Genomic DNA, 22,572 nt, shown 5'->3' on the forward strand with positions numbered 1-22,572 from the left:
CTTGTGCACAAGAAACTAGCAAACACAGGACTGAAGCAGATGTGATACACTAATCAAAATTAACTTAAAAGGAAAAAAAGGAAAGTACCAATTAACAGTTACAGAAATTCATGCTCATGAAATTCTTTATGATTAAGGTTATGATCCCTTATGATTAGTATGAAATTCAGGGTAGTGGCCCTGGACTTATGCAGCAATAAACATGTAATTTCAAGTTTTATACAACCACTCAGACCCAATGTGCATCTTTGTTATTTCTGATCTCTTTCACTTCTTTGGACACCTGCCCCAATTTCACTATTTACATTTTAAGCCAAATGTCCTGAATACAAAATGTATTTCTTTTTTTTATTAATTAATTAATTTATTTAATTATTAAAGATTTCTGCCTCTTCCCCGCCACCACCTCCCATTCCCCCCCTCCCCCAATCAAGTCTTCCTCTTTCTACCAATGAACTAATTTTGTATCAAGTCCATAATATACCAGCAGGAATGCAACTGAACACATTTCTTAGTCACAATTCTCAGGGAACAATTGCTGTGATGAAAAGCTCTTTCATGAGGGCTAGAGAGATGGCTCAGTGGTTAAGAGCACTGTCTGCTCTTCCAGAGGTCCTGAGTTCAATTCCCAGCAACCACATGGTGGCTCCAAACCATCTGTAAAGAGATCTGGTGCCCTCCTCTGGCGTGTGGGTTTAATAAATGGAGGCAGAAAGTTGTATACATAATAAATAAATCTAAAAAAAAAAAAAAAAAAAAAAAAAGCTCTTTCATGGCCTTATTTCACCTCCTATTTCAACTATTCAACTATATTTGGAGATCACCTATTTAACACAAATCACATTAGATCACTACTGAATTTTTTTTTATTACATTTTATTTGAGGGGGCATACACCTGCCTTGGCACATGTGTGAAGGACAGGGACAACCTTCATGAGTTGATTCTCTCCTTCCACCATGTGGGGCATGCTTGGAATCATACTCAGGTCAGCAGCACTAGAGTAAGTGCCTTTACTTGCTGGGGTCACCTTGCCAGCTCTCATCAACCACTTTTAAAGATAAGTAATCTGTGACCCTTCATCACCTAGCCTCAATTCCGTCTAGCTTTGTCTGTCATCTACATTTAACGGCACATCAAGCTTCCCTAGGTTCCTAGAATATGAAATGATTTCTTTCAGCACTTAACATTTTTTTAACATAGTCTGGAACACAGACACCCTCTAATCTTTATTTACCTAATACATAACTTTTTCTTTTTGTTTTGAGGCTGAGTGGTTATGATGTTGAATCTTGCAAATGTATGTAACTACCAACATCAAATCAGAGATCTTCAAAATGAAGACAATTTCTTTTAAGATGATTAATGATAAATACAATAAGCTTGGGAGGGGGTGCTCTTTTTATGTTTGGTAAAAAGACAAAATACACTTTATTTTCAATAAAAAAAAAAGGCAGTGTAAGTCTTATGACATGGTAGACTAAAAAGGTATGGGGGTTTTACTTTCTGTGAAACTCAAACTGAACTTTGTATCAAATCTTCAATGAGAAGCAGAGATGGAACAACAACACTAGTCCTTGACTGCCTTCTCTAACAGGACAAATACCTAACAGAAACCAATGGGATCCCAACCAAGCAACATTCACTTTAAAGTCTTGACACAAAACACTCCAGCAAAGGGGGTTAATTAAGACTAGTCACAGCATAGGTCTTTATGGATATAACTAACAAAAGAAATAAGCTCTGGGGCTGGAGTGATGGCTTAGTGGTTAAGAGCATTGTCTACTCTGCCAAAGGTCCTGAGTTCAATTCCCAGCAACTACATGGTGGCTCACAACCATCTGTAATGCGGTCTGGTCCCCTCTTGTGGCCTGCAGGCATACACACAAACAGAATATTGTATACATAATAAATAAAAAAATATTTAAAAAAAAGAAATAAGCTCTGTGGACAGTTACTGTGGTTTCACATGTGTGCTTGTTCTTAAATTAGTCTTAAATCTGAAATATGATGTGTTTTCTGGTTGTATCACTTTTCCAGAAAGTTAACTGAAAAACAAATTCAATTATTATGTATCTGAAATTAAAGTTTTCTAGTGAAATAATAATTTGCAGAAGCAAAAATCCATTATTAAATTATATAATGTTTGCTGAATGGACAGGGTTAAGAAAAGCAAAATAAGCAATGGGAAATCTACCTACCATACACTGCAAAAAACTTATTCCTAAATAAGAATTCTTATAATTCCTTATCATAGGTCCTGTACAGGATCGACCAGGGTTATAGAGGATAGGGATATACACAGTTTAAAGAAAGATACTTTTGAAGGATATTTTGAACCCAAAGAAATCAGCCTGCCTCTGCCTCCTTGAGTCCAGAGATTAAAAGCATGTAGCACCACCTGACCCAGAGTATGCATTTTTACTGCTTAGTTATAAGCAAATATAGTTATCCCAAACACAAAATAAAGCAGAGAAATACAAGGCAGATCTCCATCTTGGTATGTAACAGACATATCGCTAAGAGCAACATGTTTGGAGTACAGGAACAAAAGACACTAAGTGTAGTGCATGGACAAAATTTTCAATTAAGGACACCACTTGAACTGAACAATTTGATGTTTTTGGTTGAATAGCGGCAACACTGTTTTGTTTTGTTTTTCGAGACAGGGTTTGTAACATGAACGGGGACCTGCTTGTTGTTGGGGTTTTTGTCCTGCCCGGTACGCCACAACTGTTTAGCCCCAAAGAAAATCACACAAAGGTCTCCATAAATTATAAGCTGATTGGCCCATAAGCTCTAGCCTCTTACTGGCTAACTCTCACATCTTGATTAACCCATTTTTCTGATCTATTAGCCATGTAGCTCAGTACCTTTTTCAGTGGGGTAGATCACATCCTGCTGCTTCAGTGGTCTGGGCAGGAGTGGGAGGAATCAGCTTCCTCCTTCCCAGAATTCTCCTGTTCTCATTGTATCATTTCTACTTCCTGTCTGGTTTTCCTGCCTATACTTCCTGCCTGATCAATTAGCGTTTATTTAAAACATGATTGACAGAATACAGACAATTCTCCCGCACCAGGGTTTCTCTGTAAAATAGCCCTGGCTGTCCTGGAACTAGCTCCTGTAGACTGGGCTGGCCTTGAACTCACAAAGATCCACCTGTCTCTGACTCCCAAGTACTGGTGTAAAAGGCGTGCACCACCACCGCCTGGCACAACATACTATTTGAACAGAACTATGCTGGCTTCCTAGACCTCAATCAGAAAGACTGGAAACAAAAGGGAGGACAGAGCAGAATGCAAGCAAACACAGTATTATTATTTTCTTCTATACAACAGAAAATTATCAACGAAAATGGACTTTTACAACATAATTTCCTAATAATAGAGTAGCATGAGCCTTATCTTTAACAACAACAACAAAAACAGAAACGAAAAGTCTCTTTCTGTTGCCCAGGTTTGTTTCAAGTCATCTTTCTGCTTTGGGCTTCTGAGTAACTACAGACACATGCTACCACTCCTGATATAACCTATAGCTTTATGTGTATTTACCAAGTAATCTCCTAATTTTTTCCAGTATATGATCCTTGTCCAACTGACAAAAGAGTTAGTACACTGGGCCAAAACAGAACTATTCTTTTAACAAACAACTCAGTGGCATTATTTAAACCTGTAACGTCTAAATTGTAGATTCTTGCAAAACAACTGAGAATGAAGGAAATATAGTACAAAGATGAGAAAGAACATTCATTGACTTAGAAATCTATGGACACACACAAATTTCCCATCAATAATATAAATGCCTTAAAAAACATCTTTAAAGGTCATCTCTAAGGAAAATTGACTCTGTGGCTGGGCGGTGGCGGCGCACGCCTTTAATCCCAGCACTTGTGAGGCAGAGGCAGGCGGATCTCTGTGAGTTCGAGACCAGCCTGGTCTACAAGAGCTAGTTCCAGGACAGGCTCCAAAACCACAGAGAAACCCTGTCTCGAAAAACCAAAAAAAAAAAAAAAAAAAAAAAGAAAATTGACTCTGTGAAAAGAAAAGTTTTATAGATTATATATATAGTTTTCATAACAGAACTCATCGTCTTCAAGGATAAACTTTGACCAAAAGTGAATTAAAAATACCACTGTTCGATAAGCAATTAGCTTCACTGTAACTTTAACAAATAATAACTGATCTTCTAACTTCTAAGAAAGGTTAAGACATAAATATAACATGAATCTAAATGATGAAATATATAAATACACACATCGAACACTAAGATTCTACCTTACAGGTTTTAAATAAACTTCAAAATTAAATGTATAAGATTATTATAACAAAATAACCTAAACAACTACCAATAACTAGGCAACGTAAAACACAGTATCTTTAATTTGGAATTAGAAATAAGAACAATGGAGACTAGCCTGGTCTACAAGAGCTAGTTCCAGGGCAGGCTCCAAAACCACAGAGAAACGCTGTCTCGAAAGAAAAAAAAACAGAAAAAGAAATAAGAACAATGTCATTGGAGTGTATTCAATGACACTTAAAAGTGTCTCTGACATCAGTGCTGAGGGAAATTATTATCTTTTGTACAATGAACATACTGTGGTACATTTAGTAAAACTCATTGCCTATACCTATAATATCACTCATGGGAACATGTAATAAGTTATAGTGATAAAGGGACATTGGTATAAGACATGGATGGATACGTTTTATGTTGATATAGTACGTTTGTGCTATTTGTGTGTGTGTGTCTGTGTGTGTGTGTGTGTATGTGTGTATGTGAAAGTATAAACAGTATGTCTCAATAAAGAAGAAAAGCTAAAAACATCTATAGAACTCTTTTAAACGCTGTTTAAAAGCAAGGTCAAGAGAAACAAAGTGCTGTACCTTAAGCGGTTGGTGTAGGTATCAACACAGGTCTTCATTTTGGCCAATAATGTACCAACAGAAGTCTGACATTCTGAATGTTCTTCTTCTTCTTCACCATTCTCTGTAGAAAGAGGCAACAACAGTGGCACCATAGATGTGCAAGAAGCAATGGCCCGGAGCAATTCTAGCAGAGCCCGGTACAGTGGCACATGTCTTGCCATGTCCAGAACTAAGGGAAAAAAAGGAGAAAGCAGACAGTGAGGACACATGTCATATAAACAGCATCAACAGCAATACTGTCCTGACCCAGCAACACATGTTTATGAGACAATACTGCACTTCCAGAAAATGAGGAAGATATGGAATGAGGAGAGACACACAAGTATGGAGGTAATTACTATTTTGTTATGTTACATACACAATGATTAAGTAGTCCAGATATTATAGCAGTACAGCATGAGAAAAATTACACTGTTAAAGTTGAAGCAATGAACTTATAGTATGTCTGCAACTATCAAAAGACTACAACTGATTAAAAGTCTGTCGGCAAATGAACATTCTAGTTAGCAAAAAGCATTTAAAGTTACTATTTACAAATCAAATGAATTTTCTTATCCTTCCATTTGTTTGTTTGTTTGTTTTCAAGACAGGGTTTCTTGTATAGTCCTGGCTGTCCTAGAACTAGCTCTGTAGATCAGGCTGGCCCTGAACTCACAGAGCTCTGCCTGCCTCTGTCTCCTAGGTGTTGGGATTAAATATGTGTGCCAACACTGCCCAGGGAACTTTTTTTTTTCTTAAAATCTGAAGTACTAAGGAATAGATTTTTTTTACTTCTAAGACTTTTCTTAAGTTGGTAAATAGGAAGTGGACCAATCTCGCTAGAATTTACTTCTATGTTTCATGTGAGGGTAACTTTTTTCCAACACTAATTACTGAATAGCCATTCTATAAGCATTTTTAAAAAACATAATGCTATGAACTGGCTTTGTGGGAGCCTAGCCTGTTTGGATGCTCACCTTCCTAGACCTGGATGGAGGGGGGAGGACCTTGGACTTCACACAGGGCAGGGAACCCTGACTGCTCTTTGGACTGGAGAGGGACGGGGAGAGAAGTGGGGGAGGGGGAAAGAAGTGGGGGGAGGGAGAGGGAAATGGGAGGCGGGGAGAAGACGGAAATTTTTTTCAATTAAAAAAAAAAACATAATGCTAGTCAAGCCGGGAACACAGCAGTGACAAAAGCAAAAAAGTTCGTAACCTCATAATTCTACAGAAAGATAAACCAGTAACAGTATTTTGAGACACTGGTAAGTATTCTGATTCTTATACAAAAAAATTAAAACTGAGGAAATAGAAATTAGATGGGGGATTTTTTCATGATCTACACAGGGCATGAGCATGAAAAGATGAGGAATCATCATCATCTAGAATACTGGTCTTTCTCCAGCAATTAGTGTAGTAAAAAAACTTATTACATGTCAGTTCTAATAGGGTGATGATAGAGAAGGCTACTTAGAATGAAGCTTAATTCTAATGGACAGTTCATTTCCAGGTCAGGTGCGACAGTCTGAATGTAACTGGCTCCATAAACTTGTTGGGAGTGGTACTATTAGGAAGTGTGGTTTTGTTGAAGGAAGTGTGTCAATGTGTGGGCAGGCTCTGCCGTCTCCTAGTCTCAAGATACACCCAGTGTCTCAGACCACTTTCTGTTGCCTACAGGTCAAGATATCGGACTCTCAGCTCCCTTTTCAGCACCATGTTTGCCGACATGTACCATGATGATAATGAACTAAACATCGTAAAATATAAGCCACCCTAATTAAATGTTTTCCTTTATAAGAGTTGCTGTGGTTATGGTCTCTTCACAGAAATAGAAACTCTAACTAAGATACCAGGGAAACCTCTTTTCTAGGGCCACTGAGATAACTCAGTCAGTGGGAAAAGGCACTTGCTGATGATACAAGCCTGATGATCCAAGTTTGGTATCTAGAGCTGGTGTCAAAGTGGAAGAAGAAAACCTACTCGATAAAAGTATCCTTTGACCTCCACACACATGCTATGGTATGAATGCACACAAGCATATACCACACACACTGAGGGAGGGGGGAGGGGAAAAGTAGGGGGGGAGAGAAGATAGGAACAGAGAGAGAGAGAGAGAAAGAAAACAAATAAAATCAATGGATAATGGAGTATAGTGGTATATACCAGCACCAGGTATATACCAGGACCAAGTGTTCAAAATCATCCTCAAGCTACAGGGAAGCTCAAAGTCAACTAGATTACAGGAGATACTATTGATTGGAGGATGAAAAGACAAACGTCCTGCTTTTCTGAAAACTGGTTTTCTATTTGGAAATAGAAGTCATAGTTGATGTAAATGTGAATATTGGACAAAAGGCTTAACCAGAAATAGAAGTGGGGGAATGAGAAAGGGGTATATAGTAGGTTAACAAAAACTAAAGGTGTGTAAAAAGGCCTTATGGGAACACATTAGTTTGCAAGCTAATTTTTTAAAAATATAATTAATACTAATAGTCCCAAAGGAGGAGTGATTGAACACACAATACTCTACATGGGCAAACAATGCTTCACCCAATAGACAGTGACAGGCATAGAATACCTCTTTACAAGTTACTGGTCAGAGAGCCCCCAGAGTCATGCTCTCCTCTACCCCTGCTACAACAAAGGCTATCTTCTTGATTGTCTACCATAGCTATTGCTGAAGACACAACAAAATTTGGTTGCTTGATATACAGAAATCAATCTGAAAACAACCTGAAAATTTCCTTCCAGGTAGCTGGCCAAAAGGCACTATGCAGGCTACTAGGGAAGGAAATTCATAAATGCACTTAACCAGCAGTCGACCCTGACATGCCAGGCAAGACATAAATATGGGCGCAATAGTGGCACGGTGGTTATGGGGATAAGCAACTGGTTTTTAATTAAACTTGAGGCCTGCTCCACAGGGGAAATTCATGTTGGGCATCATAAACTTGGTCAAAATCTAGGAGAGGGGAGGTGATTGGGCCCTGGAAAGGTAGAAAGGACCTACTACTGTCATTTTGCTAACTAGGCATATCATCAAACTATCTTATAAAAATTTATGTTTATATCCATAGATTAGTGGTACTCTCAATCTTCATCAGAGAAGCTTCTTTTTGTGGTGTGCATTCATAAGTGGCTAAAATACTGAGAATAAGTGATTGTTCTAAATGTGACATCTTTACTAACTCTCCCAGGGTTTAGGTAACATCATGAAAGAAGGAAAGGAAGAATATAAGAGCCACAAGAAGGGAGAATTATGAGTTATCTTTTGAGATGACATGTTCATTATACCCAGAAGTGCACAACAGGTATGGTCACCTGCACAACATAGTCACTTAACATTCCGGGACTTATATAAGAGAAGTCAATGAGGCTTCTCCCCTATTGAGGAGCTAATAGCAACTATTGGGTGTTAGAAAGAAAAACTGCTTTTTCTTTGAGTATATAACTATTACTTTTGTTGTATTTTCTATCCAAGCCCATAATCCTAGTCTAATCAGGATAAAAGAATTTTCGAAATTGGAAAGTCTTGAAAGAAACAAACCAGTTCTCTTAAAAGTCAGAGGATCACAACAGACAAAAGAATACTAAGACATCAGAAGGAAATAGACTCTGAAGAAATGGGATAACTAAAAGCAACAAGCTATTCCAGATTGGATACCAAGACAAAAATCAGTCATGGAGAAAAAGAAGAGAGAGAAGAGATAGAAGGTCCTCTATATGTTAACTACTGAACTAATGTCAAACCTTTCATTTTGATAACTTGTTATAGCTATAAAAGATGGCATGGCGGGGCGGTGGTGGGACACGCCTTTAATCCCAGCACTCAGGAGGCAGAGGCAGGCGGATCTTTTTGAGTTCGAGGCCAGCCTCGTCTACAAGAGCTAATTCCAGGACAGGCTCCAAAACTACAGAGAAACCCTGTCTCAAAAAACAAAAAAAAACAAAGAAACAAAAAAAACCGGCAGCATTCCTGGAGAAATGGTTGATGGGTAAGAATACACTGTCTTAAAACTATGCCATAAACCGAACATTATTGTAAAGTTAAAAACAAAATAAACCCTAGTTATATTAAATTCTAGCTTTTATCACAACTTAATTCTTAATTTTCAAAATCTCCTTCTAAATTTCATTATCTGTGACATGGATATGCAGCTGAGGGTTAGGCTTAATAAAACCCCATGCAAGGAGCCTAGATGTGCACACTGCTGTCCCAAGAATGAAGACAGCTAATACGGGGGAGCATGAGGCTAAGACTAGCTAGCCTATAAAGTGAGATCCTATACAAAAATTAGGTTAAAAGTCCTTAGTGAAGCCGGGCGATGGTGGCGCACGCCTTTAATCCCAGCACTTGGGAGGCAGAGGCAGGCGGATCTCTGTGAGTTCGAGACCAGCCTGGTCTACAGAGCTAGTTCCAGGACAGGCTCCAAAGCCACAGGGAAACCCTGTCTCGAAAAAAACCAAAAAAAAAAAAAAAAAAAAAGTCCTTAGTGAAAGATCAACCTCATGAATGGATTACATAAATACCTCTGTAATTTTTTAAATATTTATTTATTTACTTATTATGTATACAATATTCTGTCTGTGTGTATGCCTGCAGGCCAGAAGAGGGCACCAGACCTCATTACAGATGGTTGTGAACCACCATGTAGTTGTCGGGAATTGAACTCAGAACCTTTGGAAGAGCGGGCAATGCTCTTAACCTCTGAGCCATCTCTCCAGGCCCCTCTGCAATTTTTCACTTGAGATTACCCATATTCTGTGGGGTAATCTCCTTGAGGGAGACCCTCTTCTCTGTTTCCTGGACACAAACACGTCTTAGAATAGCTCTAATTTATCTTTCAACTCTAAAATATATTTTCATGTTTCTAAACCAGAACTAAAAGGTACATGCCCCAATAAGTGAATATCAAGTAACTTAATGTGCCACAAGACTTACTATATTATTTTCAGGAGGAAGGGGACACAACAAAGTTTTGTTTTGTTTTTCAAAATGAGAGTAATCTTAAGTAAAGATAACTTTCTGCCTGTAGACTTTTTACAAACATCCCTAAAAAGTGACACTGTACTTCCATCTGGTGGCAAGTGGGGTAACTGCAGGCTAACTAAACGTTACCTGTTAAAATGATACTGGCCAACAAATGCATTTTGGCATTGTATAAAATGCGTAAGTTAACATGAACATATTCTTTGTACAAGACTCTCCTATCTAAGAAATTTCTAGCAAAAATAACTGCTTTTTATCTTCATTTTTTTTTTTTGCTTGATCATTTGTTTTTTGAGACAGGATTCTTTGTGTAGTTCTGGTTGCCCTGGAACTAGTTCTATAATCTAGGCTGGCTTTGAACTCATAGGGACCCGCCTGCTTCTGCATCCTGGGTGTTGGAATTAAAGGTGTGCAACACCACTCAGCTCTTTATTAATTTTTATCATATGGTACTCCAATTTACTATGTACAGTATCGTAATGAGTATATACAATAGATGGTGATAAAATGAAGACAATTAGCACTTCTCTTTTTAGAAAGCATTTATTCATCTATGAGGAGAGAGAGAAAGCACATGCTTTGAGGTCAGAGAGCAACATAAAGAAGTCAGTCTTCTTTTTCTACCTGTAGGTCTGTAGCATGTGTCTTTATCTACTGAACCATTTCACTGGCTGAGCAATTATCATTTGTATTTCCAAAATATGAATTACCTATACATGTTGGGATCTTTCTAATTCTTCTGTTTAGTCTAAAATTTGTAATTTAACTTCTGCAGACTAGGTTGGCCAAGTGTTACGAAACACTACAATTCTCCCAGAACAAATGTGGGTGCCAGGTATCCTCAGAGGCCAGAAAACAGTATCAGATCAATAGAGACTAGGGTAACAGATGGTTCTGAGTAGCCACAAGAGTGTTTGAAATCGAACCCAGGTCCTGTGCAAGAGCCAGTAGTGCTTTTTAACCATCAAGTCATTTCTCTAGCATCAAGTGCTCAATATTTTTAACATTTACAAATGAATGAGAATATGTAGTATTTGTTTTTATATACCTATCTTATTTAAGTTGTGTCCTGGCTATTAGCGAGATTTCTAGATCATAGAGTAATTTCTTATAGATCTTAAAAATAGATTTATGTTATTTTCCATGTATGCATGTATGTGCACCACATATATGCCTGATGCATTTAGAGGACAAAAGAGGGTGTCAGATAACCTAGAACTGAAGCTACAGGTTGCTGTGAGCCTTCATGTGGGTGCTAGGAACCAAACCCGAGTGCCTTGCAGGAGCAATAATAACTGCGGAGCCATCTCTCCCTTCATATAAGAAGCCTACATAATGACTGTACTATACATCAAACTAAGAGGTCTATGGACAGCAAAACAAACTACCAAAAAGTCAAGAGGTAAATTACAGAAAGCAAAACTTTTGCAAACCATTTAATAACTATAATACGTAAACTCAATGCAGAAAAATCCAAGTAATCCAATTAAAAGAAAAGACATTTCTTAAGAGTATATATAAAAGGGCCAGTAAGAATATTTAAAACTCAGTAACAAACATATTCTGAGTATAAATAAGTAAGTAACCTGAACATCATCAGAATACAAATAAAACCAGAATGAGTCACTGCCTCATCTCAGTGAGATTTGCTAAATATGGTGACTTATATTTGCTGTTGAGATGTACAGAAACCAAACACTTAAAAGCATGTTTCTATTTACATATGATAAAAATAAATTTTCCTTTACACCTACTACAGGTCTAGAAAAAAAAAGAACCAACTTATTAAAGGGCTTTAGTAGGAAAAAAATTAATCCATTAAGCATTCCTGCTAAAGAAGATGAACTGTTCAGAATCTAACTGAACAAAACTAAATCTGCATAAATTTCCGTATTTTTTAAAACCCATTTACTAACCTTAAATTTCTTAAATAAAAGTTAAAATCTAAAATTAAATTGGGTAAAATAGCCAGTATTACACTACAAGTAAAAAGACCTGAGAGATGATTAATGATTGTAACACAAATTTAACAGTGGCTACCTCGAACACCAGGATCTCAGCTATCCTTCTGACACAATATTAATATAAAGAATATAAAGACTGATAAAGTTAAACTCAAAATTCAAAGAATCCAGCCAACGAATGAACAACTGAACTGAATCGATACTAAAACAGAGGCATAAACGGTCAACAAATACACAATTTTCCCCATGATTAGCCACCAAGGAAATAGAAATCAAAAGACTACAAAGGGAGACGGCTCAATGGATAAGGTCCTGAAAACCTACATGATCTGGATATTGGAGACCTACATGGGGGAAAGAACTGACTCCTGATCTGACTTTCAAAGGTGCACTTTGGCATGTATGTACATTTGTGCACACATGTACATACACATAACTGCACACATCCACAAGTAAATAAATCTTTTGTTTTCTTTTTTATGTAGAGGAAAAAAAGACATGGAGATAGAAGAAGGGCTACTTGGGAAGAACTGGGAGCAGTGTGAGTGAGACAGGAATGAGACAAGAGAGGGACGTAACAATATTAAAGCCCATGATAAACAATCCTTAATCAGTTGCATATTGACAAAGTAAGTGTCTATGGTGCATTTTATCTAATTTCAAAAAGTTCATCACCTTATTATAGCAAGTATCGTGGACTTAAATTTTTCATTAACTTATTTTCAAGCTACCATTGTATGTAATTTTATACTTTCCTGAAAGTAGAGCAAAGAGAATCCTACCATATTTACACCAGAGTATCATAATAAAGATTATAAGTCTATCATATAAGGTGACTTACCAGAGTCATTTCGCAGGTAGGAGGACATAGCGGGGATGAGGCAGGACTGACTGAGAAGCTCCAGAAGCACAGAAGGCAGAGCGCTACTGTTCTGTCCTCGGCTCTCATGAGATGGCTGGGCTTCGCCATTTATAGCACCACTCATGGGGTTTATATAACTCGCAAGAACCTAAGTTGTTGAAAACATATTGGAGTTCAGTTTTATATACTTCAATGATGTTTTATAATTAGGTATTTAATCTTAGCACACTCAGGACATGTATTTTCTACTTAACCACTTTCTGAATAGAAGACCCTTTTTTTTCCTAACTGAATATAGATTTTTTTTCTTCATACAATATATTCTGACTATATATTTTTTATTTTGAGGACAGCTCTTCCCTATGTGGCCCTGGCAAACCTCAAAGTCAGGTTTTCTAACAGGATGCCCTTGGATTTTTCAATGATCCTGAGTTTAGGACTGCAAGCTTGAGGCATCAAACCTCGCTAAGGGGGACATTTCAGTTTGACTCCAGAAGAGAAGGGACTGTTCTGAGTGTTGTTTACATGGCAAGTGAGTCATGTAACTACAAGAGAAGCAACCTGCCTAAAAACAAACAAACACTGGTGCTAGTGACTATACCACTGCCAGCAACCCAAACATTACTGATAATTTCCTTTGGCTTTCTTTACCATTTTTAGAGTCTCAAGTAGTTCTTCTGGCCTCTACTTTGCTCTATAGTTGAGACTAAACTTGACTTCTGACCTTCCTGCCTCCACCTCCTTAGGGCTGGGATTACAAGCATGATTAAGTAGTACTGAGGACCAAATCAAGGGGTTCCATGAATGCTAGGCAACATACACTGAGTTAGATTCGCAGTCCTTATTATTGAGTTTCGTTGAATGGATTCAGTTTGAGAGTGCTGCAATCTTAGAATTCTGTACTACTATGAGCATACCACCCTCAAACTATGGAAAATAACACTTCAAAAACGGCACCAATTAAGGCTAACAACTTCTTGTTTAGATAATATAGATGTTCTCTCCCACCTTAAACTTGCTTCATTCTGGAAACAGTACAAAACAATTTAGAAAAGAGAATTGAAAGTGAGCTACAGGTACAGTTCAGTGGTTAAGTATATACTTAACAGGTATAAAGTCTTGGGTTCAGTTCCAGCACAGAATGAAACATAAATGTTAATTTTTTTAAAATTTATTTATTTATTATGTATACAATATTCTGTCTGTATGTATGCCTGCAGGCTAGAAGAGGGTACCAAACCCCATTACAGATGGTTGTGAGCCACCATGTGGTTGCTGGGAATTGAACTCAGGACCTTTGGAAGAGTAGGCAATGCTCTTAACCTCTGAGCCATCTCTCCAGCCCTAAATACTAATTTTTTAACACAGAAGGGCAGAAGCTCTATGATGAGGCAAAGGGGTGACTAGCAGGCAGATAGCATCTTGAAATCACAGGGTAATTGCATCCCCTTTCACTTTTCAGGTGAGAAGCTAATTAAGAGGGAAGGTATTTAGAATACAAGCACGGATGAAAGACCATTCTTTAACCCATGCTTTTATAATGTATTTAGAGAAGAAAACAAAAGTGAGCATGAAATAGATAAGAATGCTGGTGAACACCAGTCATGACTACACTCCAAAGATGAAGAAAGGGAAGATTTGGAGTTCAAGGAAAGCCTAAAGTACATAAAACATCTCAACAAAAGAAGAAACAAAGTACTTAAGAACGATTACATCATCAATATTTAAAAAACAGATCAAATAAAAAATAATTTAATGATTATCATTGACAGTAACAAATTAGCAAACACACCTGCAGAAGACAAGTCACATGCTCCTCTTCTAGCCTCTGTTTGGTTAAGGCTTGTTCTACGTCCCATCCTGATGCTGTGGAACCTGTGCCAAAGCCAGTACCTTTGGCCCAATACAGCTGCTGTTCTTCTGTTGACGTGGGGTTATGAGAATTTGACACCTGTGGCTTTTAAGAAAAAAATATTATTAGTGCTTGGTTTTACTTATCCTCAAAAACTTATCACTATGTCCGTTCAACAATTAACACAACATAAAAAAAAATCGATCTGGCCTTTCATCAAAAAATTGAAAAATAATTACTGTAATATTCCTAAGCATACACCCCAATGAAATGAAAAACAGTGCTAATAATAAGCATTTGTGCATACAAGTTCAGAGCAGCACTGTTCACCACAATCTAGGACAGATTTCAAATGCCTCTACCAAGATATGAATATATGAACAAATGCAAGGGAATATTATTTAGCTGCAAAAATGTATAATAATACATGCTATAAAAACAAACTATGAAAATATTAAATGCTAAGGGGAAGAAGATCAAAGAGAGAGAGAGAGAACGAGGATTAAAGAAAAGAAAAGGCAATCTATGTAGGCTCAAAGAATCAACGACTCAAAACCAAATTGAAAACAAAGAAAGGAAAACAATTATATAAGACCATTTTAGGGTTCCAGTAAAAAACTACCTCAGGATTTTACCACAACACTAAAATGATGCTCTCAATCAAGAGAGGTAGACTACCTCTATTTTTAGAAATAATACATCTCAATTGTTTTGTTGTTCAAATTCTGACGGAAACATGTAGTAATAATTAAGGAGACCCAATATTAGAAAGAAAGAATTCCATGTGCTCTAATCCCTAAAGATGCTGTTTATAATTTATACATTTACTTATGCAAACAGACAGATGTGTGGCTACAGTATGACACATAGAAAGGATACAAGAATAGGTAAATTAGTGGTATTGAAAGATGATGGAATGTAAACAAGACACAGGAGTATTAAAAGAAGGTATAAAGTTAATGCTTTTCTACTTTTAATCCAGTCACGAACTCCTTATCTCCCCCCCCCCCCCCCCCCGTGTGTGTGGTGGTAGGTGAGTGCAATAAAATACTAAACAAAGTTCCATGGCTCAGAATGGTCATTCTAACAGAATTTTGGGTAAGTATTTGTCTGAATGGCTGTATTAATCTAGCTGTATAATCTTATTTGTGAGTTCATTACAATAAACTGATTTTTATATTTAAAAAGTCTGAATAAACAGAGAAAGATAGCTCAGTGGCTAAAGACACTTCTTGATAAGCCTGATAACCTGAGTCTGACCTTAGGCTATGAAATAACCTACACATACATACATACATACACACAAACATACAAGATTACGCACCTAAATATCTCAAGTATTAGAAATGAGAATTGTATAAGACAAAAAAAAAAAAAATGGCTAACAACATAACCTTAACCATGAAGGTTAATTCTTTATTATTTTTGTGGGCTGCAAAGATATTTATTTAAATTAAACAGAGCACAATTCCTAAAAGCACTTACAATAAACATTCAAAGATGATTCACAGAGGATTTATGAGCTTTTGTTGCTTTTAGGAGAGAGGAGAAAAAAATGGGAAAAGAAGAGAAGGTGACTTCTGGAGCCAGCTAGGTAGTTTTTAGCCAGCTAGACACAGATTAGGACATACAGAAGGAAAGAGAGGTAAAAAAACCCGAAAAAGTAAAATGTTTTCTTAGAAAATATTTTAAAGAAAAACTATTAGATATAAAGTATTTCTATAAATTGTTATAGATTTATAACTGGATATATAATTAAAACATTCATCCACTTCTTGTAAGATAATCATTTAAAAAGCCATTAAAGCCAGGCGATGATGGCACACATCTTCATTCTCAGCACTCAGGAGGAAGAGGCAAGCATATCACGGGGTCAGCCTGGCCTACAGAGTGAGTTCCAGGACAGGCTCCAAAGCTACAGAGAAACCCTGTCCTAAAAAAAAAAAAAAAAAAAAAAAAAAGTCATTAAAATTTCATTTGCTAATGCTAGAGAAATGGCTGGAAGGTGAAGAGCACTGTTGCTCTTCCAGAGGCTCTGAGTTCAATTCCCAGCAACCACATGGTGGCTCACAACCATCTCTGAGGTCTAGTCCCTGCTTCTGACATGAAGGAATACACGCAGAACAGGCAGATGGCTGTGAGTTTAAAGCCAGTCTGGCTTGAACAGTAAATTCCAGGCCAGCCCGGAAACAGTGAGATACAGTCTCAAAAAACTCACTTTCTATATAAGCAATTACTAAAATAAACACTTATGGATGGATAAAGCTAGATATTTAATACTAAGAAACAAAAACTGGGCTGGAGAAATGGCTCAGAGAATATATTGTTCTTACAGAGATCTCAAGCTCAAATCCTCCTAGCACACACATGGTGGCTCACAACCACCCATAACACCAGTTCCAAAGGGATCCAGTGGCATCTTCTAACCTCTATGGGTGCCAGGCACATACATGGTACACATATATATTCATGCAAAAAAAACCAAAACACTCATACACACACACACACAATCAGATGTCCAACCAGAAATTGTAACACACACCTAAAGTACTAGTACTTGGGAGGATAAGGCAGGAGGAATATTTGAAACTAGGGGTTTAAGACAGGGATAGGTAAAAGAGGAATAATCCAACTCATTAAAAAAAAATCAAAACAACAAAAATTCTTAATTAATCAATCAATCAGTAATATGCATACAGAAAGAACACAGAACAAATAAATCAGACAAACTATGTTGTGGAATAGTACTTTAACTAGGCAAAGATATACCGGTATGGAAAGTTGATGTGGAATTTCCCTCTGTATGCTGTGATTACCATTAATAAATAAAGAAACTGTTTTGGACCTATAGCACGGCAGAACTTAGGTAGGTGGAGAAAATGGAACTGATAGTGGGAGGGGAAGGGCAGAGTCAGGGAGCCACCATGGAGCTGCCACCAAAGATAAACGTGATGAAACTTTTCTGGTAAGGCGTGACCTCGCAGTGATAGACAGAGTAACAGAAATGAGTTAAATTAATATGTAAGAGTTAGACAATAAAAAGCTAAAGCTAATGGGCCAAGCAGTGATTTAATTAATGCAGTTTCTGTGTGATTATTTCGGTTCTGAGCAGCCGGGAACCAACAAGCAGCTACCTCCTACAAACTGGCACCCAACATGGGGCTCGAACCCACAACCCTGAGATTAAGAGTCTCATGCTCTATTGACTGAGCTAGCTGGGCCATGTCCAATACAAGATTTAGACTCCTTGGGATAGAATGTTTATTAAAACATTTAGCATAAGTTCCCTGCTTAATACTGTTTATGCTGGCTGTAATTCTAATTATACTTGATATCTGTTCATAGTGTATAGAGTTTTGTATTGGGTTTGGAACTCTCTTATTTAAACAAAAGGGGGAGGTGCTGTGGGAGCATATTCTGCTCCTTCAGCCAACAGCCTTTAAGATACCAGCCCACTTGGGTGTGGTCTCTTAAACTGTAAAAGCAGCTGTAAAGAGTGCACTTGCTCTCTCTTGCTTCCAGCTGCTAGACTCTGTTCCTGCTCATGTAGGACTGTTATCTAGGAGAGTGACCTGTAAATTTCCCTTAAATAACCCTTTATTATTCATAATTCTGAACTGGTGTGGGATTATTTTGTGACTTCTGCCATCAGGAAGGTCTTCTGTATGTGTTCCTTTCATTGGCTAATGAATAAAAGCTATTTCAGCCAATGATTAGCAAAGTAAAGCCAAGTAAGAAATCCAAACAGAGATACAGAGAGAGAGTAGGTGGAATAAAAAGATATATAGCTCCCGAAGGAGAAAGACACTGGAACGCTGGAACCTTATTGGTAGGCCACGGCCTTGTGGTGATACAGATTAACAGAAATGGGTTAATTTAAGATGTAAGAGTTAGTTAATAAGATGCCTGAGCTAACAGGTCAAACAATATTGTAATTAATATAGTTTCTCTGTGATTATTCGGGTTGGGGTGGCTGAGAACAAAAGAACAGTCTCTGTCTACAGAATAGTGCCCAACATGTTCATGCTACATCTGTCTATGTAAAGATGTGTTACATTTGTTTATGCTGCATTTGTTTAACAATGTAAGATGTGTTGCTTTGCCTGTCTAAGGCACTTGATTAGTCTAATAGAAAGCTGAACAGAGGAATACGAGGGGCTGGCGGGCAGAAACAATAGTAGGAGGAGGAATCTAGGCTTGTCAGAAGAGAGTAGAGAGAATGAGGGAAGAAGAGAGGGAGAATCCTGGGGCCAGCTAGGCAGGCAGCTTGTCAGTCAGCTAGACAGAATAGGAAATATAGAATGAAAGAAAGGAAAAGAGCCCTGAGGCAAAACATAGAAACAGGTTAATTTATTAAGAGCTAGTGAGACAAGCATAAGGTAAGGCTGAGCATTCATAACTAAAAATAAGTTATGATTTGGGAGTTGGTTGGTGGCAAAAAAAAAATCTGCTACAAACTACAATGTAAAAACCATCAAACCATGCAGATCACAAATGAGATCACAAGCTGGGGTGGTGGCTCATGCCTTTACACCGAGTAAAGACAGGCATAACTCTGAGTTTGAGACCAGTCTGGTTTACAGAGCAAGTTCTAGGATATCTGGGGTTACATAGAGATATCATGTCTCAAAAAAATCAAAAAGAAAAAAAAAATTAGATCACAACATACAGGTAATACCTTAATTTCAGCTGAATTCCACTACAGTACTAACCCTGTTTTACTTTAGTAACAACAGATAATGTCTGTATTTTTAGAATTATCAGACACTTACACAGCTTTTAATGAGATGCCCATTCCAGCCCTTGGATCACTTTCCTATTGGATATCTGATATTGCTCTTTTAAAGCTCTTTAAATGTAGATTTCAGTACTTTACAGAGCTACCCAAAAATAGTTTTTCATTGTCTGATTTGCGTTTGCACTGCAACAATGAAGGGGAATGGACAAGGAATATATGTCTCAGCACACTTTGTGGAGGTCAGGTGTTAATTTTTTGGAAATGGGTTTTCTCCTCCCACCATGTGGGATCTGGGGATAAAACATCAAGAAGGCAAGTTCCTTTACCCCCTAGTCATTTCATGAGGTCCTTTCCTTTGTTGAGTTTTTGTTTGTTATTGTTTTTAAAAGTTTGTTTATGGGTTGTTCTATGTTTTGTTTTGTTTTTAGAGATAGGATCTCAGGCTAGCCCAGGCTGGCCTGAACACAAAACAGTCCTCTCCGTCAGTTTCCTAAGCTCTGAATTATAGGCATTAACCACCATGTTAGCCTTCTAATAATGTTTTTGATTAAAAACAAAAATATTCTTAAATGGGAGAGTGAATAAAAAGAGGTAAGTCATTTCTTGCTAACTATAAGATGATAAACACACTAATCACTGTGCTCTGATTATAACATATTGAGCGTATGAACTGGAACATTACACTATACCCAAAAATAAGAACACTGCACAAGGAAGTCAGAAGTGAACATAAGTTCCTCAATTGCTCTCCATTTCATTTAGAGACACAGTCTCTCTCTGAGCCTGAGGCTCTTCCTGAACACTACGATTATGGTTACTATCAACTCACCCAGCTTATTAAGTGGGTGCTGGGGATGCAATCTCAGGTCTTCAAGCTCACAAAGACTTTACTGGTTAAGGCACCTCCCCAACACTGGAAACAGTAACTATACACTCATCTCATATGTTATTTTCTAAATCATTCCAGATTTTTATATACATACAACCAAATGAACTTGAAATAAGGACATTTACCCCTTTGTGTATGTGTCTGTGGCTTGTTTTTTAAGAAGGGGGCTTACAATAGTATATAAATTACAACTCAATAATATGAAAGAAAAATAACATTGAAATACCCAGATAAGTGGGAAAGCAGTAACTACCTATTTCTTTATTTTTATTTTGGTTTTTCAAGACAGGGCTTCTCTGTGAATCTTGGCTGTCCTGGAACTTGTTCTGTGGACCAGGTTGGCCTTGAACTCAAGAGATCCGCCTACCTCTGTCTGTTGGATTAAAGGAGTGCACCACCACTGCCTGGCTACTATCCACTTCTTAAACTGGTGGGTTAATCTGATTTTTCTGAGGAGGCTAGCAGAGTATCCCATAGTAATCATAAAATGACTCCAAGTTCTGAAGTGACACTTCATACTCCAATCAATTAAGTTTAGTTTTTCCTAACATAAATTAGCAGTTCTCGACCTGTAGGTTATGACCTCTGTGGGAATCAAACACCCTTTCACAGGGGTCACCTAAAATCACAGGAAAAAGGAATTGTTTACATTATAATTAATAACAGTAGAAAGATTACAGATATGGAATAGTAACAAAACACATGAAGAGCTGTATTAAAGGGTGACAGTGTTAGGAAGGCTGGGAGAACAAATGACTAAAAGTATGGGAATGAAACCTACCTCAGTTTGGTTAAGGCTAGAGTTTGGAACTCGTGGAGCATGATGACTCAGAGCTGAGAGACAGACAAGAATTAGGTGCAATGCTCCAATTTCCAGTGCCATCCGACGCAGAAGCACACCATCATCAGTTGTCAAGGGAGTAGCACTAAACAAGCTGCGAAGAACGTGGAAAGGAAGGGTTGGAAGCACGTTGGCTGATGGAGATTGCAGAATGTGGCCTGTTAAAGAGAAGAGAACTAAAATTAAACACTTGAAAATAATTAGTAGGTCAAAAATAATAATGACAAAGTAAGGTTTCATCATTAAATTGACTATAAAGCAGGCTGAATGTGAGATAGAATACAATTATCTTTATTACAGTATCAAGAACATCTCTATAAGACATAGTGCACACAAACTCTGTAAATTTACACATCTGAGTAACAGCTATCAATGACAACAGATACTAACCATCAAAAAGTCTTTCAAGTGGTTCTAAATGAACAAACGACAAACAAGCAAAACTACTCTCTTTTGTACAACAGTTTTGTGCTGCTTTAATCAGAAAGAAGTGGTAAACACAAGCGATAAAGCACTACAGGCACAGTGTATGAATACTGGGGGAAAAGGCCACAATCATATACTGCAACAATTATTCTTTGCACTTAATGTGTGCAATTTAAAGTGGCATAAAGTCTGTTTCCCCTTTGTTGCTTATGATCAGTGGTGGAACAGTCTTTGAAAGAACAATTAAGAGTAATCCAAATTAAAATCTACTTTCCTATATTACCTTAACTGTGATCAGCCAATCTTTCATTATACTGATATCAAATATGAACAATCATTATAGCTTTGTGTTTATTATAGCTTTATCATATAACACACAATTCTCTTAGTTCTCTTCTGTGTTTAAAATACTGCTACAAATTTATGCCTTTCGCTTTTCATTTTCTTGTCTTGTTTCTATAGTGCTGAGGACTAGACTTTATCCTTGTTGCAAACACTAATCCAACACTTCACCAGAATTATTTTCTTGGGGGTGGGTGTTTTTCAGATGCCATTGCTCTGCTTAATAAAGCTTGATAAATCATCATTGGTATTCAGAATAAAAACTATGCTTTTTCATAACTTGTTACCTAACTACTTTTCTTTCTTTCTTTCTTTAGTTTTTGTTTTTCAAGACAGGGTTTCTCTGTATAGCTTTGGAGCCGGTCCTGGAACTCACTAGGTAGCCAAGACTGGCCTCAAACTCAGGGAGATCAGACTGCTTCTGCCTTCTGAGTAAAAGTGTGCTCCATCACCACCCAGCACAACTTTTTCTTAAAGGACACACGTTCATAGTTCCTTCACACAGACTCTCACATAGTCCAGGCTGTACTGAACTCAGTACATAGGCAAGGGTAGTTTTGAAATACTGATCCTTCTACCACGGAACTCTTGAGTTCTGGGATTGCAAGCAAGTGCCATCATTATAACTTTTAAAAAGTGCCTTTCATGCAGATTTTAATCAGCTAACTCCTCCCTTTCCATATACACTGCCATTCTGAAACAATCACCCCAAACTAAGTTTTGTTTATATTTCAGAGCACCAATAAAAACAGCTATACAACTTTTC

The 22,572-nt window shown here is 37.4% G+C and overlaps 1 protein-coding gene across 10 annotated transcripts in view; it reads right to left on the reverse strand.

Moving 5' to 3' along the window:
• Window positions 1-22,572, reverse strand: part of Birc6 (baculoviral IAP repeat containing 6) — a 195,994-nt gene that overhangs the window by 33,910 nt on the left and 139,512 nt on the right. For all 10 annotated transcript variants that reach the window (XR_009057854.1, XM_057783178.1, XM_057783186.1 and 7 more), the window contains 4 exons: window positions 20,979-21,196; window positions 14,511-14,675; window positions 12,698-12,866; window positions 4,883-5,093 (listed from right to left, as the gene is read on the reverse strand). Coding sequence is in view for 9 of the 10 variants with exons in the window: in XM_057783178.1 (XP_057639161.1) it covers window positions 4,883-5,093; window positions 12,698-12,866; window positions 14,511-14,675; window positions 20,979-21,196 (763 nt within the window). In the remaining variant the exon portion in view is untranslated. The remainder of the gene's footprint in view (window positions 1-4,882; window positions 5,094-12,697; window positions 12,867-14,510; window positions 14,676-20,978; window positions 21,197-22,572) is intronic.

This window comes from Chionomys nivalis, chromosome 1 (genome assembly GCF_950005125.1).
Source record: "Chionomys nivalis chromosome 1, mChiNiv1.1, whole genome shotgun sequence".
In the NCBI taxonomy this organism is placed as follows: domain Eukaryota; kingdom Metazoa; phylum Chordata; class Mammalia; order Rodentia; family Cricetidae; genus Chionomys; species Chionomys nivalis.